General features: G+C 42.3%; 1 protein-coding gene across 1 annotated transcript in view; it reads right to left on the bottom strand.

Moving 5' to 3' along the window:
- LOC143958858 (insulin receptor-related protein-like) overlaps positions 1-22,344 on the bottom strand; it is a 100,752-nt gene that overhangs the window by 7,809 nt on the left and 70,599 nt on the right. Inside the window, exons 10-18 of the mRNA XM_077467838.1 lie at positions 18,104-18,281; positions 16,868-16,909; positions 14,665-14,939; positions 13,161-13,297; positions 12,433-12,601; positions 10,699-10,807; positions 4,404-4,474; positions 2,278-2,507; positions 1,134-1,244 (exon numbers count right to left, since the gene is read on the bottom strand). Coding sequence (XP_077323964.1) covers positions 1,134-1,244; positions 2,278-2,507; positions 4,404-4,474; positions 10,699-10,807; positions 12,433-12,601; positions 13,161-13,297; positions 14,665-14,939; positions 16,868-16,909; positions 18,104-18,281 — 1,322 coding nt within the window. The remainder of the gene's footprint in view (positions 1-1,133; positions 1,245-2,277; positions 2,508-4,403; positions 4,475-10,698; positions 10,808-12,432; positions 12,602-13,160; positions 13,298-14,664; positions 14,940-16,867; positions 16,910-18,103; positions 18,282-22,344) is intronic.

Genomic DNA, 22,344 nt, shown 5'->3' with positions numbered 1-22,344 from the left:
TTTTTTAAAACATGCATCTTGGCACTCTAACGCACACATTTTGGCTGTTTTAGCACAGGTTATTTTAACACCCATTTTGGTATGGTTTGTAACGCACATTTTGGTGCTTCTTTTAGCATGTAGTTTGTCAAAATACGCATAAAAAGCATATCAAAATGCACATTAAAGTGTCAAACAGCAAATTTGCTAGCCACTTTTGAGGTGCCATTAATAAGTAATGGCACCACAAGCATATCATGCATTTTGCATGCATTTCTGGAATGCACACAAAAAACGCAGGTAACAAAAATTGCCAAAATACATGTTAAAAAAAAAAAAAAAAAAAAAAGCAACAAAATGCACATAAAATGCATTTTAAAAAAACAAACCAAAATGTGTGTTAAAAATGCAGCAAAAAGTGCATCAAAAATTGTACCAAAATGTGCACAAAAAAAGCCCAAAAAGCCAAAATGTATTTTTTTGGGCATTGTGCATTTTTTTCAATGAGCATTTTGACATGTTGGTAGTGTAGTTGTCAAATGACAAAATGTGTGGCAAAATGCATGTCTAACAGCATTTGGGGTGCCGTTAACAATGAATGGCACCCAAAAGCACATCGCATATTTTGACACAATTTTACAGCCATTTGGAATGGTGGCAAGAATTGCGCAATCCTGCCAACAGTTATGCTTCCTGTGCGTTCATCCACAAATGTAAATCAGAGCGTGAGTGCATTTTTGCCAGCTCAACAGATTTTTCTCTATACTTGCAGGGCTTTTAAAGGAATAAAACATGGAGAAATTTAAAATGTATCAGAATTATTTTGCCCTGCCATTACTTTAAACATTAGGGTCAAATGCTATAAAGCAGGGGTCTCCAAACCTTTCAATACAAGGGCCACATCGTATAATTTTACAGATATTCACAGGCCAAAAAGACAGTTTTATAAATAAAGGAATAAAATAATATTGGAAGTCCCCCTTCACATCAGAAATCTTCCATTCACATCAGAACCCCCTTTTTTGAAAACCAGATTAATATTTTTCCATATAAAGATCATTATTAACATGGAAATATGAGGTGGTCAGCAGCACGTTTTGTAACTATGAAGTTTTGTATTTCCCTTTAAACCACAGTAAAAGGCTGAACCATACCTCCTCCTCTGGCCTCAAAGAACGCAGGTAGCTCTTCAGATCCCCTCTGGTCATCAGCTCCATAATGACTAGAGCTGGTCGCCCTTGAGACACAACGCCAAGAAGACGGACCTACCAAGGAAAAAGGAACAATAAGACATTTTGTAGTCCTTCAGGAAACAGACGTATGCCTGCCATGAGCTGTAACTGATAGCCCTGATTCTTATTTTTAACAACAGGCAAAAATCAAGATGGTGGGAGATTAACTGTGTTTTGGTGGACAGACCAAATAAGAGTTTTTGTTCATGGACTATACATTGCAAGAGGTTTATAGAATGAATAGTTTGTATTTGATGGTTGTTCTCCAAACTGGTAAGGAAAAGCTTTCTTTAGCATGAATTTCCGGCCCAAACAACATCTTTGCCTTGTATGGTAGAGACATAAAAATGTTAGCTCCTCTGTCAATTTTCTATGGCTGTGTCTCCATGGGAAATGTCCCTTTACTTGCTTACCTAGTGTAAGCCCTTGTACACGCGGTCGGAGATTCCGACAACCAAATCCGTCTGAGTAATTCCGGAAGAGGTCTGGAAGTGATGTTGCATACACACAGTCGGACTAAGTTGTCGGAAAATCCGATTGTACATATTGGGATGATGTTATTTCATTACAACGGGACTACATTCAGGCTAGTAGCCAATAGCTTTGGTCTAGGAATTTGATCTGAGCATGCATGGCACTTTGTCCTTCGGAGTAGGCTACACATGATCGGAGTATGTCCGATCTGAACATTTTGTCGGAAAATTTTCCCGGCAAGTTGGAAAAATTGGTCCGTCGGATATTCCAACGGAAACAGTCCGATGCAGACCACACACAGTCAGAATATCCGACAAAACGGTCTGATAGGAAATATTCCGACAGAATCTCCGACCGTGTGTACAAGGGCAAACACCAACTGAGGGATAGGCAACATATCCCCCAAAGACCCATAAACACTTTTATTTCCTAGACTAGACTATTCAAAAATAAAGATTCTGTAAGGAATGCGACTATATCAAATTCAGCTGGGGGGAAAGGTTTTGTATTTTTCAAGAAAAACTAAAAAAAAAAAAAAAGAAGGTTTCATGTTACTGCAGATAAGACAGACTGAGGTTCATTTTATTCTTACCACATGGTGACAAAGAAAGGCTTTCATAACAGAGGCTTCGTTCAAAAACTCTATCTTCTCCCTCACGCTGGCCAGCTCATTGATGGTCTTCAGGGCAACCCTGGTCATGGGAACGCCCTTCACAATATCCTTGGCAACAGCCTCATATACCATGCCAAAGGAACCTTGTCCAAGCTCTTTGATGATGGTGATTTTCTCTCTCGGGAATTCCCACTCATCCGGAATGTACACTAGAACATATAAAAACATCATGACTATGGTCTTCTACTACAGGTTGGCTAACGTTAGGAGGGATTTTTTCCCCACTATAAGGTTTATTCCTCTACCTGCCAAGGACAGCACCCTCTTAGGGACAGTACCATCTTAGACAAGTTGCCAGCTATAACAGCAGCCATTTGAGGACTTGAAAAATTAGTGGACAGCCAACAGAAGTGCACTGGCAACTGTCAGAGTTATCACCAAAGTCATGCCTTCATTAAAAAAGCATACAATAAGTATGTATTAGCAAGTACAATGCAACTGAAATTACTGTAGAAAACACTACTTATGTATAATTAAAGCCCAAGTCCAGGCTTGCTCAGTGGGTTCTGACAGTGTCCTGTGCTCAGACCTTATTGCACCTATATCTCAGTACTGATATGAAGCACTTCATTTTGGAGTAAAACAGTCAATACAAATGTATTTTAAGTCCTGGATCAAGTTTGAAATTGGTTCAATATATCCATATTATCTACCGAGCCTGCTTTGGTCTTCCTGCATAGCAGAATGACCGGATCTGTGTGATCTCCCGTCAGAATCGAGATTTGCCTTGTTTACACAGGCAGATCCCCATTCTGTCACTGCGGGGAACAATCGCAGGTGGCCAGACATAGAGTCCACCCCACCCGCTGATTGGCACGTGCCCACAAACTAGAGCTCCCGAGCAGACGTAAAATGATGGCGATTCGCGGGAACGAGCCGAACTGCCGCTGTACGACAGCGGCTGGTCGGCGAGCGGTGCAGAGCAGTGGTTCTTAACCTTTCTAGTGCCGCGACCCCTTGATAAAATTTCCCAAGTTGTGGGAACCCCTAACAGTAAATTTATTTTCGTAGCGTGGGTTGTCAGCACCCAAGGCAAGACAAGTACTATGTGCCCCTAACCCACAGACATTTAGGGCTCCCTGAGTTCCCTTGTACAGTATTAAAACACTTTGTTCTCCTTTCTTTCCCTTTTATTTCTCGCTCTAATCGAAATTTCTTTTTTTTTTTTCCCATCCCTCTCTATAGCGGGCGCTCTTCTTCTTGCTCTTATTCTCTCTCTCCCCTTTTCTTTGTTCCTCCCCCTCTTTTCCTCTCCCTTCCATGTATTCTCCGTTTTTATTCCTTCTCTTACTTCTTGGTGGGATCAGCGGCAGGGCTGGTGGGGAGTTGGATCAGCGGCAGGGCTGGCGGGGAGTTGGATCAGCGGCAGGGCTGGCGGGGAGTTGGGATCAGCCAACTTAGGTGCTGTTGATCAAGATCATCTGCTGATGTGAGAAAAGGAGTGAGGACTTTTAGTGGCGAAATCAGGAGATGGGGTCTCTTTCAGCCCCTCCCACTTCAAATTCCTTGCCAGTCAGCTGACCTCTAGTAACTGCCCCCCAGCCATGCCATGAACTGAATAGGCAGCTGCGAAGAGGCTGAGTGGGCAGCCACAGGCTCCAGGGACAGCTCAGCTGGGCAGACACAGGCTCCAGGGACCGCCCAGCTAGGCGGCTGCAAAAAGGCTGGGAGAACAGTGCGGGCTTCAGGAACAGCCCAGGATTCGGTGACCCCAAATCGTCATTCGAACCCCAGGTTGAGAATCACTGCTTTAGAGGAAGGTTGAATGGCCGACTCGACATTGTTCTGGGAATTGCCGGAATACAGCACTATATATCCTGTATGTGGCCAACGCCACATGGTTTTTACAAAGATGATAGCATGTCTAAAGTCGTAGCAAACATGGAGTTTGGTTTCAATTAATTTTTACTTGGCCTTCCAGTAATGTAAATTAAGAGTGGTCTAACACCACCGGTTTAAGAGGCCCATTGATTAGAAGCAGGACAAATATGCAGCTCAAAACAGAGAAATTATTTTTTACTGTGTTGCAATATTCTCAGACTTACCTTCTGATGCACTAAAATACTCTGGATTGACGGATGCATACAAGGTCCCATTTGGGTAGCCGTCATTCTTTCTGTAAGCAAAGGCAAACAACCCTTAATCAAAATAGTCGCTTTAAAAGAAAAAAAAAAAGAATAGGAAAAATCCACCATTTAGCATACCTTTAATATTAGAAAGCCAGCCCTACAATGGAAACATGTGGTGGTGACATACATATTTTTTTTTCTTGTGAATCAGTGCATTATCCATTAAATTATTAGAAAGAAAAAAAGTGCCATATGAATAGGAGCCAACGACTAATAATGCATAGAAACAGTGGAACCAAAATGACAGGAATCACATGTTTTCTAGGGATTTTCCTCCATTAGATGACTTAAGAAGGGGGTACATCCCTCGAAACATGTTAGCGTGTATGTTCGATTCCCAGGTCTTGACAAACATTAACATCTAGACCTCCCTGTCATTCGGGTTGCTTGGTTTCTACACTTTATTAGCATTTGGCTTCTCCTGAAAATTTATTTGGCACCGTTTTGTTTTGAAGAACATTTTTATGGGGTAATGCACTAGGCCTTTGTGCCCCTTTTTTTATTTTTGTTTTGCCATTTGTCAGTTGTCAGTTGGATCCTCCGGTTTGAAGAGAGCGGTTTTGGTGAGACAGGTTTGTTAAGGTCAACAACTGGATGATGACCCTGCATTGACATTACTCTTAGCTCCAATAACTCCCTAGCACTTTTTAGTGACATATCATGGTTTCATTTTCATACTGTGTTTCATCTAAGTGCTGTATTTCCCAGGGTAGGTTAACCGATGGCGACACCAGTGAAATAAACCCATCTGCTTTAATGGTCACTGGTAGTCTCCATCAGAAGCAAAAATGGGAGATGGGGCATTGTTACCATATAAACCATTGCCCATTCTTCCAGAAGCGCGTTTGTGAGGTAAGGCACTGATGTGGTTGGGAAGGCCTGGCTCACAGTCCCCACCTTAATTCATCCCAAAGGTGTTCTATTGGGCTGAGGCCATGACTCTGTGCAGGTCAGTCAAGTTCCTCCACCCCAAACGTGCTTATCCATGTCTTTATGGACCTTGCTTTGTGCACTGGTCCAAATCATTTGGTGGAGGGGGATTATGGTGTGGGGTTATTTTCAGGGGTTGGTTTTGGCCCCTTAGTTCCAGTAATGGGAAATCTTAAGGCGTCAGCATACCAAGACATTTTGGACAATTTCATGCTCTCAACTTTGTAGGAACAGTTTGGGGATGGCCCCTTCCTGTTTAGATAGGACTGCACAGCAGTGCACAAAGAGCCATAAAGATGAGCAAGTTTGGGGTGGAGGAACTTTCCTAGCCTATAGAGAGCCCTGATCTCAACCCAATAGAACACCTTTAGTATGAATTAGAGCGGAGACTGCGAGCCAGGCCTCCTCGACCAGCATCAGCGCCTGACCTCACAAATGCGCTTCTGAAAGAAGCGTCAAACATTCCCATAGACACACTCCTAAACCTTGTGGACGGCCTTCCCAGAAGAGTTGAAGCTGTTATAGATGCAAAGGGTGGACCAACTCAATATTAAACCCTACAGACGAAGACGCCATTAAAGTTCATGTGCGTGTAGGTAGGTGTCCCAATACTTTTTGTAAAATAGTGTATAATTTAACTGTATTTGCCTTCCTTGTATATAGTCTACTGTTAACGTATAAAATTTTAGTGCCCGAGTTAACATTTACTTAAAAAAAAAAAAAAGTTATAATTGTTGAATTTGCATTTAGAAATATAGAACGCAAAGAAATGTAACCCTTTATTATTGGTTGGCTTGTTTTTGCAGAGCTATATAATGTTATGCTATATAATATTCAGTATCCATTTAGGGCAAGCCAGTTCCAGCCAACTCTGGTATGTCACGCAAAAAAAAATTAAAATTAAAAAAATCTATATTACTTCCTCACCGTTTGCCAGCTTACTCACGTGTATTTTCTGAAAATGAAGCTGATCCAAAGGGTAAACAGCTTCTGTTTAACATTTATGAATAATGATTTAAAGAAAAGCAAAGAAAAATGTAAAAAGTCACGTACTTACTTTGTAACATTCTTCCAGGAAAATAAATATGGTTACCGACAACAAACTACATGTGTCACTGGATGCCGGTAAAGGCTGGTCGAGGTGAGAAGGGTGCAAGCAAGCTCAAATTAACTACTTCCCGCCCGCCTTATTCAAAATGATGGCCCCAGCAGGGATCAGTTATCCTGGCTAAGCCGCACACGCTCACACAAGGGACATCTCTGATCACATGGTAAAGAGCCTACGAAGTAGGCTCTTTTTCTTTTTGTAAAATTCTTTATTAAAGTTTGAGACGAACAAACATACATTGAAAAAGGAGTGGTCCTAACACAACATCAGTCCCTCCATGACCAACACGGTCAACTTGAACACAACATTTCAAACTACATAACATAGGTACCTGACTGTGTGCAAACTTGAGAAAAAAATAAATAAATAAATAAATAAATAAAATAAAATAAAAAAACTTTCCCCAACCCCCCCACCCCCCTCAACATCCCCCAACTCAGTTCTCCACATTCCTCGGATGGGGAATTCACCATAAAGCATACAGGGGGTACAGCTGAGTACATGCTATGGGCATATTAAAGTGGTCATCATGTTTATATAGCACAGCATTTCTATCACCATCAGCATAGTTTAGTGTCAAGAGGACGTATCTGCTGTCACTCAGGCTCCGCCCCCAGTCTAGCAGAGAACTGATAGATGTCTACTTAGCCCAGGCTCCCTAGTTCCTCAAATCAATGGGTGCACCTGCATGTAGATCTATCTTGCAGTTGTATCAGAGTTGAGCCAAGCCTGCCATACTCAAACTTTTTCCCACATCCCCTTGAGGTGTACGTTGCCTTATAGTAGGACATCACGGAATTCACAATTCCCTTCCAGAATGATACACTTGGGGGCATGGAGTTCCTCCATTTAAGTAAAATAGCTTTTCTCCTGTAAAAGAATAGGATGTTCAGCAGGCATGTACTGGCCATCGGGACTACCGGGAGTTACCCGGTGGGCCATTGGCTCAGTGGGACACTCTGATGTAAGGGGTCTGCTCATGGGACACTCTGATGTAAGGGGTCTGCTCATGGGACACTCTGATGTAAGGGGTCTGCTCATGGGACACTCTGATGTAAGGGGTCTGCTCATGGGACACTCTGATGTAAGGGGTCTGCTCATGGGACACTCTGATGTAAGGGGTCTGCTCATGGGACACTCTGATGTAAGGGGTCTGCTCATGGGACACTCTGATGTAAGGGGTCTGCTCATGGGACACTCTGATGTAAGGGGTCTGCTCATGGGACACTGATTTAAGGGAGTGCTGATGGGACACTGATGTAAGGGAGTGCTGATGGGACACTCAAAATGTAAGTGGGCCAGTCTGAATGAAGTCCAGGGCCAAATTTCTGTCCCAGTCCAGCCCTGATGTTCAGTAGCGTTCTAAGAGCTCTGGTTGGAACCACCTCCTCCAGACCTAATAGACATATCCTAATTGATATCGGGATAGGTATCTTTATTAAATTTTCTATGCATGATGCCATCCCTTCCCAAAATGTCTTGATATGCTGATATTCCCAGAAAATTTGTGCGGCGTTAGCCGGTGTGAAGTAGGCTCTTTACCATGTGGTCAGCTGTGTCCAATCACAGCTGATCACATGGTAACCAAGACGTGCCATTTATTGTATTTTCCTCTATTCGTGCTGACATGCCGTGAGTAGAGGGAATATGATCTGCGGCTCTCCTAACGGGGGGGGGGGGGGGGGGGGTTTGCATCGATTATCAGTGCAGGCCTTTCAGGGATGCCCACAAGTGCCAACCCATGGCCACCAGAAATGCAAATCCATGCCCATCACTGAATCACTGCCAACTCATCAGTGCCCCCCCCCCCAGTGCCACCTCATCAGTGCCCACCAGTGAAGGAGAAAAATTACTAATTTACAAAATTTTATAGCAAAAAAGTAAAAAAGAAAGCTCTATTTGCGGGGAAAAAATTATAAAAATGTAATTTAGGTACAGTGTAGCATTACCACGCAATTGTCATTCAAAGTGGCAGCGCTGAAAATTGGCCTGGCCAGGAAGGGGGCAAATGTGCCCAGTATTGAAGTGGTAAGGTAAGTGTTTAGACATACGTGACTGTGGTCGGGTTTTAATACATATTAAGAGCGGAATGGGCTACAGTGTATGTAAAAGTAATTGTATAAAATCGTGGGTACAGCATGGAACGATAGGAAGCTCTTTAATGTTTTTTATTGCCATCTGTAAACCTGCTGAGGACCATTCACCATATTTATCCTGGTGACCATTGTCACAGGCCAGAAAGTGATGGAAAATTCAAAATCTTAAAGCTGCCACCAAACTACGGTAAGTAGTAATAGAAAATCCTCTAATTGAAACCCGTTTCTGTGTCAATCCTCAAATGGGAATTCTATTCACATCACATTAGAGAGATTTTGTTTAACTTCCTGTTGTGTCTGTTGAAATGGAGGTCAAGGGCAATATCCCCAGTGGGACACAGGCTGTAAAAAAAATCTAAGAAGGTTTAAGCCTTCACATTTTATCTAAAAAAAAAAATAAATAAAAAAAAAAAAAAAAGTTAAAAGTTAAAAGTTTCAGCTTTATGTACATTGTATTTCGCAATAAGGATCTTGTTCTGAATTTAAAAAAAAAATAATTATATATATGGTGGACCAACTCAATTTGTGAGATCAGACATGGATGTTTGGATGAGAAGGCCTGACTCACAGTCTCCCCTCTAATTCATCCCAAAGGTGTTCTATCGGGTTGAGGTCAGGACTCAAGTTTCTCCACCCCAAACTCACTCATCCATGTCTTTATGGACATTGCCTCACAAATGCACAAGTTTGGGGTGGAGGAACTTGACTGGTCCGAGTCCTGACCTCAACCCAATGGTATACCTTTGGGATAATTTTAGCAGAGACTGTGAGCCAGGCCTTATTGACCAACATCAGTGCCTGACCTCACAAATACGCTTCTGGAAGAATGGTCAAACATTCCCATAGACACACTCTTAAACCTTGTGGATAGCCTTCCCAGAAGAGTTGAAGCTGTTATAGCTGCAAAAGGTGGCGCTTGGCTGAAGCTGCCCCTCTCCACTGCCCCATTCACCACAGTCCACTCTTCTGGTTCTGCACTCATCTCAAACTACAAAGTCCCAGTTCTCTCAGGTGTGCCTCCCCAGTCCTCCAGTCTGTGCTTCACCAATCAGCCCTCCTGACTATGACCAGTTGACCTCTCTGGAGTCTTAGCAGTAGTCTCTCCCACTGTCTCTCCTCCAGGATCTCTTCTCCTCCTGGCTGCACCCGAGCCCAGGCCCAAGGCCACCCCCCTCCAGACTGGGGAGCTCCCTCTGGAACCCAGACAGCCTCCACACACTCTCACTCCACCCGATAACTCCTCCCCAGCTGGGCAGACCCAGGGTATTTAAGGAGGCCAACACCCTGCCAATCCAAGTTTGGGACTGGTCAAGGCTTCTAAGTATACCCCAGACAGTTCCACATCTCTTCTCTTTCCAGAATCTTTTGGAAAGAATGAGGCCTTGGTGATGCTGCCTGTGAGTCACCAGCTGCTACACTGAGCCACTCCTAGCCCAGAATGAAAACAAACAGGCCTAGCAACCAGCCAGGCCTGCCCAAATGTACCTACACTATCTAGCACACTACCAGTGGGTGCTACACCAGTTACCAGTTTCCTTTAAAAACTTACCAAAGATACCCTTTAGGGAGATGACCTTTTTTAACCGTGAGTGTTTCTATACCCGTCCAAGTGTTTCTCTGCTGAACGCCCTCGTTGGTGTTATTAGATAGCCAGCAGGCCAAAGACAGAGTCTACCTATATTGCCCCTCAACAGGGCCTTAGTCACCCGGAAGGGTTACTCGCTCCACAGGATATCCATCAACACCAACCTTTGGTTTCATTAGTCCAGCACTGTCAACCAAACAGATCAGCATGGGAAGTAAAAGGGTAGAAGAGTATGTGCTGCTGGTGGAGGCATCATTAAACTGAACTTGATTATATGCCATGTACTGTATTTGCAAATGTCATGACTATTTTTAACAGATTCACTTTTTATATGTTCCAAAACACCTGCATGGATTTTGATTTCGTCTTATAGCTTATAAAAGCTGTACACCCAACATTGGGAATCTGGTTGCCGTCTATCCCTTCACTTGGGTAGGACCATTATGTCAGAGAACCAAAAACATTAAAAACACAGAGAGAAGATAGACTCACCCCTTCTTGTTGTAAAAGAAGATAATGGCAGCCAGGCAGGCTATGATCAGCAGGAGGATGATAGGCATGATTTTGAGCAGCAGATATAAAGTCTCCGAGGCCTCTTTTTCTGTGGAAACAAAATCATCTACATCTTGTTTACCTTAAAAATTCGAATACCACATGCACATAATTAAACCTTAATAGTCATTAAGTCTACAAAATATGGAATGCACCATCCAAGAACTAAAATACGATTTTTTTTTTGTACGTTCAGCAAAAATAATAATTCACATATAAATATTTACCAATGTTCATTTTATAAGTAATTAAAATCAAAATAGATTTTTTTGAAAAGGTCTGCACACACTAATAGGGCATTAGTAATACATTGTATGCTAGCTAAAAAGGCACTTAATGGGTATCTGACAAAAAACAAAACAAAAAAAAAAAACAGTTGGTCGTGGATAGAGCTGTGCCCTCACCAGAGGAGATTCAGTCTCTTTATTTCCTCTTGTTTTTGTCACTGGGACAGAAAATTATGGTAAATCCAAAAATGTTACAGTTACTAGGACAGGAAGTAAGGGTAAATCTACTACACCCGATTTGGTGACAACTCTTTAATGTGGCATTAATTCACCAATTGAAAAAAAAAAAAAAAATGCCCCCGGGAGCTTTATGCCATAACGTATTAGTTTGCACAGAATAATGTGATGCATTTACAGGTCAAAAATCCCTTCCAGCGAAGCGGTGTCCCGGGCACTTCCATCTTCGGCTGATCCCCCTTTTCGGGTTCAGACTCTTCGACCACTTGTTTTGCCAGGCCACGATACTGTCACTCCTGTGCATGCACAGAGTAGTCACATTATCACAGCTCAGAGGGGTGCCGTCAATGTACACTGAGCCACGTAGGTGCATCTCGATCTACATTAGACGCAGACAGGCTGGGAAAAGCAGTTATGCAAGAAGAGATCAATATGGCCGGTGGGAGGTGCTGCACATAGCTTTCTGAAAACAGAAGGCTGTGGTAATGCCCACACGTGATGCTGAGCCTCCATCATGCAAAGAAATGATATCCAAGAAATGAAAGAGTCGGGCCAGAGACAGTCAGTCTTAGGAAAACTGTCCTAGATAATATGTTGGATGTGCTCCAACAAGGAAATGAAGCGGGTTCTTATCAGACTTGCTGCAGCTTCTATTGCACATTGCGAGACGCTCACAAATGTGCAGAGAAATCAGAGTAAGCCATTCCAGTCCAGGAGGGGGGGCTGTACAACTGTGCAAGACTGAAAGCAAGGCTGGAGTTTAGCTTTAAGAGAGATTTCCCTCCACTCTTTTGTGTCTCCAGGACAGTCCATTGGGATAGAGGAGAAAACCCTTGACAGGGTCCACAGCCATTCCCAAAATTCAGGGCCTGTCATCCTGGCTTTATTACACAGTGAATCACTGACATGGCACAAGCAGGCAAGATGGAAGATGAGAGATCAGCCTTCATTGGGTGCTGCTTAACCTTAGGCAGGACTTGATAAGGCCAGGAGAGCTTCTGTAACAGCACCCATGTGGTCTATACACATAGAAAAAGTGACAGAGGGAAAAATCAAGTAAAACAAGGTTTGATAAATGCATTCATTTTTTTGCCCTGTATAGGAAAATACTGAGAACCTCATGCTGTAGCCAACAATCACATTTTGAAAGCTCTCAGAAGATTTGGTATGCTATAATCCTATATAATGCCTTCCAATAGAGCAAACTCACCTGGAAGTCGTACAGAGAACACAATGGGTTCTGTCCATGACCCATTGCCTGCCAAGGACGTCACTCTTATCCGAGCAGAATAGTTGCCAGGTTGTGCCACGTTGATGTACACCCCCTTGTACTTTTTGAACTTCTGGCGGGAAACACATACGACAGTTGATGGACCTTCCTAATAATAAAAAAAATAATAAATCAACATATAACCCAAATGTTTAATATGCCTGTGGAAATGGAGGTTTGCAACCTGTACACATTTCAGAATTATATTGCAAAACACTACTAACTACCCACACAAATACCCATCCACTTATCCAATTGCCCACACATCTAAATACCCAACTAAATGCTGCTTCCAATAATAATACTTGAAAATTTAATATCTATTATAGATCCCAATTATACAATATTATTTTTGATCAGCCAATAATGCTGATCAACATGCAACAGAAATAAATAAAACATTTTAAAAATATGAATTTCACTCTATCCAGAGAATACAGAGAAACTGGGTTACATGCTAGTGCAATGGAAAATATACAGTCTGTAAAAGGATAAAGAAAATAAATATAAAAAAAACAAGCATGCACAAAAGGAATTTAGAAAAACATAAGTGTGTGTAAAGACTGACTGGGTTCATGAACGTAAAAACCCCTGTATTTTCTGAACAAAAAATTGTTAACCTGAATCAATTTCTCCAAATCAATAAAGCCAAGTGAATGGAGTCTTACTTCATTTTCCCTTTTGTACTTTATCTCATATTTCAGGATTAATGCATTGGGATTGGGTGGCTCTTCCCACTTCATAAAGATGGTATTGTGGCCAGCAGAATGCCATGATATATTACCAGCAATGTTGTCAGCATGAGCTGTACAGGGGAAAAAAAAATATATAGAAGATACTGTGTTAGCAGTCTAGTGATAGTAACATTACACAAAACAGGCACCATATAGATCTTCAGATATCTCAGCATTTTCAAACTTCCACTTTAAACTCAACAGTTGATTTATGATTGATTCAGACAATATGAATGTGTTTTATCAGTATATCAGTTCATTACTCACTAGGACAGGAGGTGAGGGAATTGGAAACAGAAATAAATATCTTACAAAGGTCATCAGTCACTTAGGTAGAAAAAAAAAACAAAAAAAAAAAAAAACACTGGGCCTGATAAATACAATACCTTTTCTACATGTATAAAATATGTGGTACTGCCATGGGTGCAATCAACAGGCCTGTAAATGGATTGTGATATTTACATGGATTCATTGTAATTTATAACGTGGGACAAGCGAAACCTACAGCATTGCTTTTTATTACAAAACAATTACAACCTACAGCATACCTCCAAATTTGTTAAATGATAAAGAGGGACACCTTTTAGCACACACAATTTAGGCAAAGAACACGTCCCTGCCATGGCCCCGTTTACATAGATCACAAAGATCTAATATGTGGAGAATGATTAGCTAAACCCAAAAAGGACGTTATTTCCATTTTCCATTATATTTTTTTCAAAATAACAAATGTAAAGCAACTGTATAAAGGTTGGATAAGACGTTTAGTGAGACATAACACTTTTGGAAGTAAAAATAATACATTTGGAACAGAGATATACACATCTGATTTTGGTCTCAGCAGAAGGATATTCCCTACAAAATGAGGGACATTTGGGAGCTATGCCTATAGGTATTCGATAACTGTCTGATTCTGGCCAGATTGGGTGAATATCCTTATAGCCATGAGCATACAAAAGACCAGCAGACTTCCACATTCACGCCTAGCTGGCAAACCTAAAAGTTTCAAATTAGCCATGACGGATTCAGAATTTAATATTTTTTTTTTCGAACTCTAGAGGGCCTTCTGATACCTATAACTTGCTTACAGAGGCATCATTTTATATTGCTTTAACGCAGAGCACATAATCTATTTGAAACGATCCATGAAGAATTTGTGTTACAAAACCAAACCTCAGGGTACTTTTAAATTACCGCAATGATTAGAGGAGCCCCACTACTTAAATGGTAAAATAATCATAATTTAAATATCGTGACCAAGTTTTATGTATATATTTTGGCATGTTCAATAAATTGTATTGAGACCATGCTATAAGTGGTTTTGCTTAATGTTTTAATATTTTTAAATGGACAAGTATAGTTGTTAGTGGAGTTTGAATTGAAGGTTTTATCCCCATGAGTATTTACAATGAGCGTTTAAAAAAAAAAAAATACTTACGGTCTGACATTGTTCTAGCAAATACAAAAGTTGCAGCACTGCACCCAACCGTGTCTGCTGCGTGGTTGCAGGCATGGATGTCAATCCTATACTCTGTGAAATGTCTGAGGTTAGGTATGACCATTCTTTCACGGAAGATCTTATCCTTATAGGTGTAAGGCTTGAAATCTGTGCCAGTGTTGTTGATGGTATGACTGACTGTTCCTTCTGAGAATGAAGTGTTTCCATGACCATCTCCACTCAACCCCACTACATCTCTTCTCTTTTTTGGAGACCTGCAAAGACATTTACATTTCTGCAGTTATCATGGCTGTATGTAGAGCTCAATATGTTAGGTTAATATTTATATTTTACATTGGAAGCAAATAAATAAAAAGAGTATTATGCATAGGGTGAAGTTAGAGTTCCTGGCAATGAGGTGGGAAAAACAAAAAAAAACATAGAAATTATTATATACACACACACACACACACATACACACAGAATTCTGGATTTTATTTTTATCCCTGTACCAAAAAAAGTCAACACATTTTGGGGGTTTTAAAGGGCCCCCTTTTTTAGGGCTTGGTAAATGTAGAATGACATCTGTACTGGACTATTAAGAACTAAGAAACCTAGGAGGTAATTTCATAATAGTGTTCGCAACTACCCGTCCTTCCAGGATTCGAAAAGCTTGGCGAAGTCAGCACATCCCTCTGCCCTATGAATTTTGTCATAAGATGACATTGTTTGGGGCACCAACGGGTGCCCCCAGATGAAGACATCTTATGATGAAATGCGTAGGTTAGAGCGACATGCTGACAGTACAAGTTGGCCGACTTGTACTATTCTCAATGCGAGAATAGTACATAGCAACATGTTCTTCGTGTCGTAAGTGTATTATTTTATACATACTGTAGAATAAAGTTTTAAAGATTTTTTTATACTATGACAAGTTTTTTTATATTTGGTTACTACCTGTGATACTGGTACCTGGATGGAGACTTTTTCGAAGGTTCCCGGAACGGTCAAAGGCCCTGGCTGGGTTTAGAGCCACAAGCATCGTTGACCTTCCATGACAGAAGGTCCGTGCTATCTGGTAAGCGACCATTTTGCCTATGGTGAAGGGGATTGTCACTGGATCATTCAACTATTGGTGACAGATTGTTAGGGCTGGCTTAGCCGTTCCTCCTCTGGGCTGGCCGCTCAGCTGTCAGCTAATTGCCAGCGCTCTTCTCTCTCCACAATTACCAGCTGTTCACATCACTAGAAACCATCTCCTGCGGTTTGTTTAAAGACTGGATTGCTGACATCCCTTCTGGCTCCTTATCCTGCTTGCTGTTGCTCTACTTGGATCCCCGACTTCTGGCCTGGCTGACTAACCGATCTGGTTTCTGGACTCCGGCTATGCTTGACTACGTTTTTTCTATTTACCTTTTTATTTTTATTAATAAACAAGTGTGATTTGTCTTAGTCTGATTCATGGTTTCTGACACAGATGGTGCGGATGTCATCACAGAACTTGTACCACATTTGTCTATATTTTTATTACTGGTAATTTTTTCACTGGTGTTCAATTCAATACTTCAATTCCCAACTCTGTTTATGCGATTTGGTACTGTGCTATATCTCACAGTAGAGTTTATGGCTGTTTTTTCATTTTTTGTGTTCGATTTAAAGCAATAGCACGGTTTTAGGTTTTTGTTTTAATAAAATCGCTTCAGATGGCATTGCCAAATGTGCAATGCCAAGTAAGCAGCCAGCGTAGTCCGAACTCCTGGCCTGCATACTATTTGGCCTCTGTAACCCAAGGGAGTGAGGTCAGGTAACCAAGGTTTTCAAAAACATATCAGCAACAACTCCCTCTATATACTGCTTGTATGTTCCTGTTAGGCCTTCTTTTATAGCACGGATGCTCAACCCATGGCCCTCCAGCTGTTGCGGAACTACAAGTCCCATCATGCCTCTGCCTTTGGGAGTCACGGTTGCAACCATCAGCCTTGCAATGCCTCATGGGACTTGCAGTTTCGCAACAGCTGGAGGGCCACAGGTTGAACACACATGTTTTATAGCGTCCTGCACTGGGGGAACTACCAGGGTTGCAAAGGTTACATTTGAAACTGGGCCCTGGTGCTTCCACCACCGCAAACACTGTTTTTAGCATGAACCGCATTACCATCTAAAGTGGTCAACATTGATTTATATAAAAGGCGACCTAGCTCACCTTTGTTTACTCTTGTTGATTAAAGTCACCTTCCAAGGAGGCCTATTAAAAAAAAAGAGTCAAGTATTACTAGCATACATCACAAACTTGGGTTATTTTTACTAAACTTATAATAAAATAAATCTTGTAAAACATTGACCCATCACCTACTGCCTCCACGCTGACTATTCATCACATTAAAAGGAATACTAGGGAGGTTCAAAAGGACAGAGAAGGCAAGTGGCCACACCAGCAATCCTGTCCCTGGTGCCAATTTGCCAGCAACAGGGTCTTATTGCGGGGCAAATGCTTATCTGGTGCCTCCATCACTGTCTGAATGAGAAAACTGTTGTTTCCTTGCTGACAGAATGGTTATAAGATGTCCCTCATCGGCAGTGGCTCCTCATCTGGACAACCGGGGAACATCATGATTATTTACCTTGCTTTACATAGAAATTCTGGCACTGGCAAATTGAGGCTTTCTGCTCTAGGGTGACAAAACTCATTCATTGTGCATTAGTGCAGGGGAAGCATTATCACCCTTGGGGGGCTTGTCCTCCAATTCAGTCTACAGGCTGATTAAACTAAACCTAATCAGGAGCTGTGCCAACTCATCACTACGGGACACACAACCACACGTTAAGGAACTGGTGCCTCAGCAGAAAGCCAGAGCTCAGATTTCAATGAAGAAAAAAAATAAATAAATAAAAAAGTATAAAAAAAAAGGAACAGCTTACTATTCTTAGCCCTTGTACACACGGTCGGACATTCCGACAACCAAATCCGTCGGATTTTGTCCGAAACTGTTGCATACACACGGTCGGACAAAGTTGTCGGAAAATCCGATCGTTCAGAACATGATGACGTTATTTCATTACGACGGGACTACGTTCAGGCTAGTAGCCAATAGCTTTGGTGTAGGAATTTGATCTGAGCATGCGTGGCACTTTGTCCGATTGGAATTCTCTACACATGATCAGACAAGGTCCGATCGGATCATGTTGTCGGAAAATTTTATCGACAAGTTGGAAAACTTGGTCCGTCAGATACACCGAAACAGTCCGATGGAGGCCACACGCAGTCGGATTATCCGACAAAACGGTCCGATCGGACACATTCTGTCGGAATCTCCGACCGTGTGTACAAGGGCTTACAATATGAAACACTAGGCAAGAAGTTTTTGCTTAGGGTTTGCATATACTTAAATAGCTCAGGAAATCTTAATTTGGTTTGAATGGAGAGTGGACAAATGCTTACCTGGGAATGAAAATGGTGTTCCTTAAAAAGTTCTCAAACTTTTTCTGAAAGAATTCCTCATCCAGGTCCAATAGCTGGCCGCCATTTTTTTGGCATGGGCAACACTTATCCTCCGAATCCATGTCATTATCATCACTGTCAAACCTGGTATCGGCACTGCTAGTTGGAAGCTTCAGACCTGTGAAGAGAGGATGAGAAAATCTTAGTAAAACATTAAAAAAGTGTTTAAAATACATACCAGACCCTTATCTGGGCATGCAGCCTAACAGATCAGGAAAGGCGGGGGGGGGGGGGGGTGGTTGTAGGGGACTGCGAGGGGGCTTATCGGAATCTGGAGGGCCCCTTTGACCCATTCTCCAAAAAAAAGTTTACAAAAAGTTCTAAAAACAAGAGAAAAAGGTTTTAGGAGGTTTTGACAAATCCTCAATTTAAATCCATCGTTAATGCATGCTCTTTGATTTGACATTCCTTATATAGGTAAGGTCACCTGGTGGCTCTGCTCCCTCGTGATTTCACTAGCCCAGCACCAGACCGTGACATCAGAAGGGGACGGTACCACCAGGTGATGTCAAAGCACAGAGGAGGCATTCGGCAGGAGGCCGTCCCAGAAGGAGGAGCATTTAAAAAAAAAAAAATTGTGATTGGCGATGAATTTACATCGGGGGACACTTTTTTTTTTTTTTATTAGTCAACAACCTGTCTCTCGTTTTTATTACTTTGACACTTTTTTGGGTGAATGGGTAGGGGTACCATGCACCTGATACTCATTCGCATAGAGGGCTTAAGGGGGGGGGGGGGGGGAGTGCTCGCTTATCCATTTTTCTGACCGCCTCGGTCTGCATGCCCAGATAAGGGGTCTGGTATGGACTTTGAGGAGGGACCCCACTGCATTTTTATTTTATTTTTTTAAATAGACAGGTGCCAGCAATTGTAACCGCAAGTCATTTTAAATGGAATGAGATTTTCTTTTTCCTTTAGGCTGCTTTCACACTGGGGCGGTGCGGGCGTCGGCGGTGAGGCGGCGCTATTTTTAGCGGTGCTTTACTGTCCTTTTAGCGGCGGTCTACGGGCGCTAGCGGGGTGGTTTTAACCCCCGCTAGCGGCCGAAAAAGGGTTAAACCCGCCCGCAAAGCGCCGCTGCAGCGGCGCTTTGCCGGCGGTATTGCCACGCTGTCCCATTGATTTCAATGGGTAGGAGCGGTGAAGGAGCGGTGAATACACCGCTCCTTCACCGCTCCAAAGATGCGGCTAGCAGGACTTTTTTCACTGTCCTGCCAGCGCACCGCCCCAGTGTGAAAGCCCTCCAGCTTTCACACTGGAGTTAAAGGGGCCGGTTTTTTTCAAGAGCTACACAGGCGCTATTTTTAGCGCTGTAACGCCTGAATACCGCCCCAGTGTGAAAGCAGCCTTAGAAATGAAAATGTTCTATGCATGCTACAGATGTGCCACTTTACAGGCACATTAAAGGGACCCCCGAGGCGCCATTTTTATAGGATTTTTTTTTTTTTTTTATTGTTGCACTTTAAGCCCAATTAAAAATCACTGCTCCTGAAAAAAACGTTTAAAAAAAAAATTAAAAAAATTGCATTGATACATGTGCCCCAGGGCAATACCCAGACCCCTTACCCCTTGGATGGCCAACAACTTGCATATAAGCCTTCAAAATGGACACTTGATTTTTCTTGCTCGGCTCCCATAGACTTTAATGGGGTTCACCATTCGGGTTAGAACATTTAACCTGTTCAGGAGTTCTGCGGCAAACCAAACATGGGGGGGGGGGGGGGTTGTTCAGCCTATACATATTCACTAGAGGGATCACCGGCAAGAGGAAGATTGTCTTGATTTCTCTATATACATCTTTAGTTAGACCTCATTTTGAGAACTATTTTCAGTTTTGGCAGCCTCACTTACAAAAATATACCAATTCGACCGAACGGGTCCAGAGATTGGCTACAAAAATAAGTGAAAGGTCTGGGGATAAAACATATCAAGAGAGGACTTCAGGAACTTAATATGTACAGTCTGGAGGAAAGAATGGAAAGGGGAAACCTTTAAATATGGCAAGCAGGTAAATAAGGTCCAGGAGGGCAGTATTTTGAATATAAAGCCAAGATCAAAAACACAGGAGGCATAAACTCAAATTAGCAGGAGGAAAGTTCAAAACTAATCTTAGAAAATACTTTACCAAAAGATTAGTTGATGCTTGAAAGACTTCCAGCAGATGTAGTGAGAGTCAGTCAGTATGTGGATTCAAACATGCTTGGGACAAACCTAGATTTATACTCAGGTTAAACTGAATGGACTGGTATCTTTATGTAGAACTACCCTTGCAGGACCTGCTGGTAACCGATTCTCCTATTCCTACACTGCCAGGCGGCACAAATTTTCCACTTGCAGCCAGACGCTAGAAGTCAGTCCCATAACTTGTTTTTATTAGGGGATAACAACTTTGATGGGTGAAGGAACTTATGGGATGCCCAGCAGATGATGAACAGAGCAAAACTTGGGGACAATCTTCGTCTTTCTGTACAAAAATCCAGAACTGCTTCCATCTGTACAAACTGGCAGTCCTTTGTAGATTCATTGCAAAAGTCCATTACAGAATAAGGGCCCTGGGCCCTTCTGGAAAGCAGCACAAACTTGAAGCAACTACGTGCAGGAGTGTATCCCCTCCCTCTGTGGATCCGGTCCCAGCTCCAGTACTCAGCATGCCCTACCAGCCCTCCTGGCTGCTCTCTTGGGGCAAGGATGAAGGGATGAAGCACACAGCTGTCCCTCCAGAAAGCAGACTGCATATGGCAGACCTTCCTCTTGTAGTGTCCCCGAGTGTGCCAATATACTCACTGCCCTTTCCTTGCTCCCACTGCTCCTAGGTGGTGGTCAAAAACACACCTCACTGCAGAAGGGATCCTTCCTAAAACTAGGCCAAGCCTCCAGCCTGTGGGAGCCCCCCTAGACCTAGAGGGCCCCTCGAGTCCACTGACCGACTTCTCAGCACTTCAGCTTCACCTTCTACCCGACTCTCCTTGCCAGCATAAAACTCACCCATACACAAGGGCTGGCTCAACCCCGCCAGGCCCACTGCCTGTGGATTGGCCAAGCTCCCCTGAGTAAGCAGAATGACCCTCCTAGCCTCCGCCCTCCAGTTTCCAGAACACTCTCTAATTTTCCAGAACCAGGAGGGGTGGGGGGGTGGCACACTAAAGACCTGCCTGTATGTGTCATCCAGCTCTGAACTCAAACCCTGATCCAGATTCCGTAACTTAACTATATTAATCATACTTGATCATGAGCCAAACTATGTTTTACCTGCTCTAAACACTAGTAGCACACTAGAGGGTGCTACATTTAACCCTACCAACTATGCAACTACAAAAGTGTATACTCAGATAAAAAATGCAGAAGACTCGATGGATCACTTGGTCTTTTTCCGTTGTCACTCTTTTAGGTTTCTAATGCCATAAAAACCTGCATATGAGATGAAGGGTCTGACTCATGAGTTTGATACAAGCCTAGTCTTTCAATATTTTCTTGCATATGCCCCTGGTCTGGTTTTACCCCAGTACAGCCAATGGTTGTTCAACTGAAAAATGGAGAATAGTACTGCCCCTTGGAATAGTTCCTGTGCCCTTATGTTCCTCATTGCCACTTTGTCCCCCAAAAGATAGAAAGGTGCAGTTGGGGGACTGCCCAAGATAGGGTTCTTTTCCTTACAGTAGGCACAGGTCCATATAATACAGATTGAACAGCATTTGTTTTACTTGCTAGCGAAGATTTTATTTTGCAAGTAAACACGCCCCTTTACGTGTTCCAATGCCCACATGATAACTTTGTGCCGGGGCCAAGTTTAAATCACAATTATTGTGTTTTGAAAATAACAGTCTTTGTACCTGTTGAACTTTGAGACACAACAGCCACCATTCACTGTATTCACAGAATTTCTATTCTTTAACGTTCCAAAGAGTACAGAATAAAATGAACGAGCCACCACGACTTACGTAAGCAATTTTTGTAAACCACAGCAGTGACAATACCGTGATTGCAATGAGCAAATTAAAACCATGACTTTTTTGTGTGCAATTGTTATTTTGTGGAAAATATTATGCAAACTAAACATTAGGAAAGATGGGCAACATGGGTTGTTTTGGTTATGGAGGTTTCAGTATATTTTGGACATCAAAAACATCGTGTTTCGGATTCGTTGGTTCTTAAAAAGTATTTAGTTTTTTTTTTTTTTACCA

This window comes from Lithobates pipiens, unplaced genomic scaffold (assembly GCF_037356315.1).
Source record: "Lithobates pipiens isolate NorthernLeopardFrog02 unplaced genomic scaffold, aLitPip1_a1.2 Scaffold_62, whole genome shotgun sequence".
Lineage (NCBI taxonomy): Eukaryota > Metazoa > Chordata > Amphibia > Anura > Ranidae > Lithobates > Lithobates pipiens.
The sequence above is the reverse complement of the archived record's forward strand: the minus strand, read 5'-3'. Positions and strand labels throughout refer to the sequence as shown.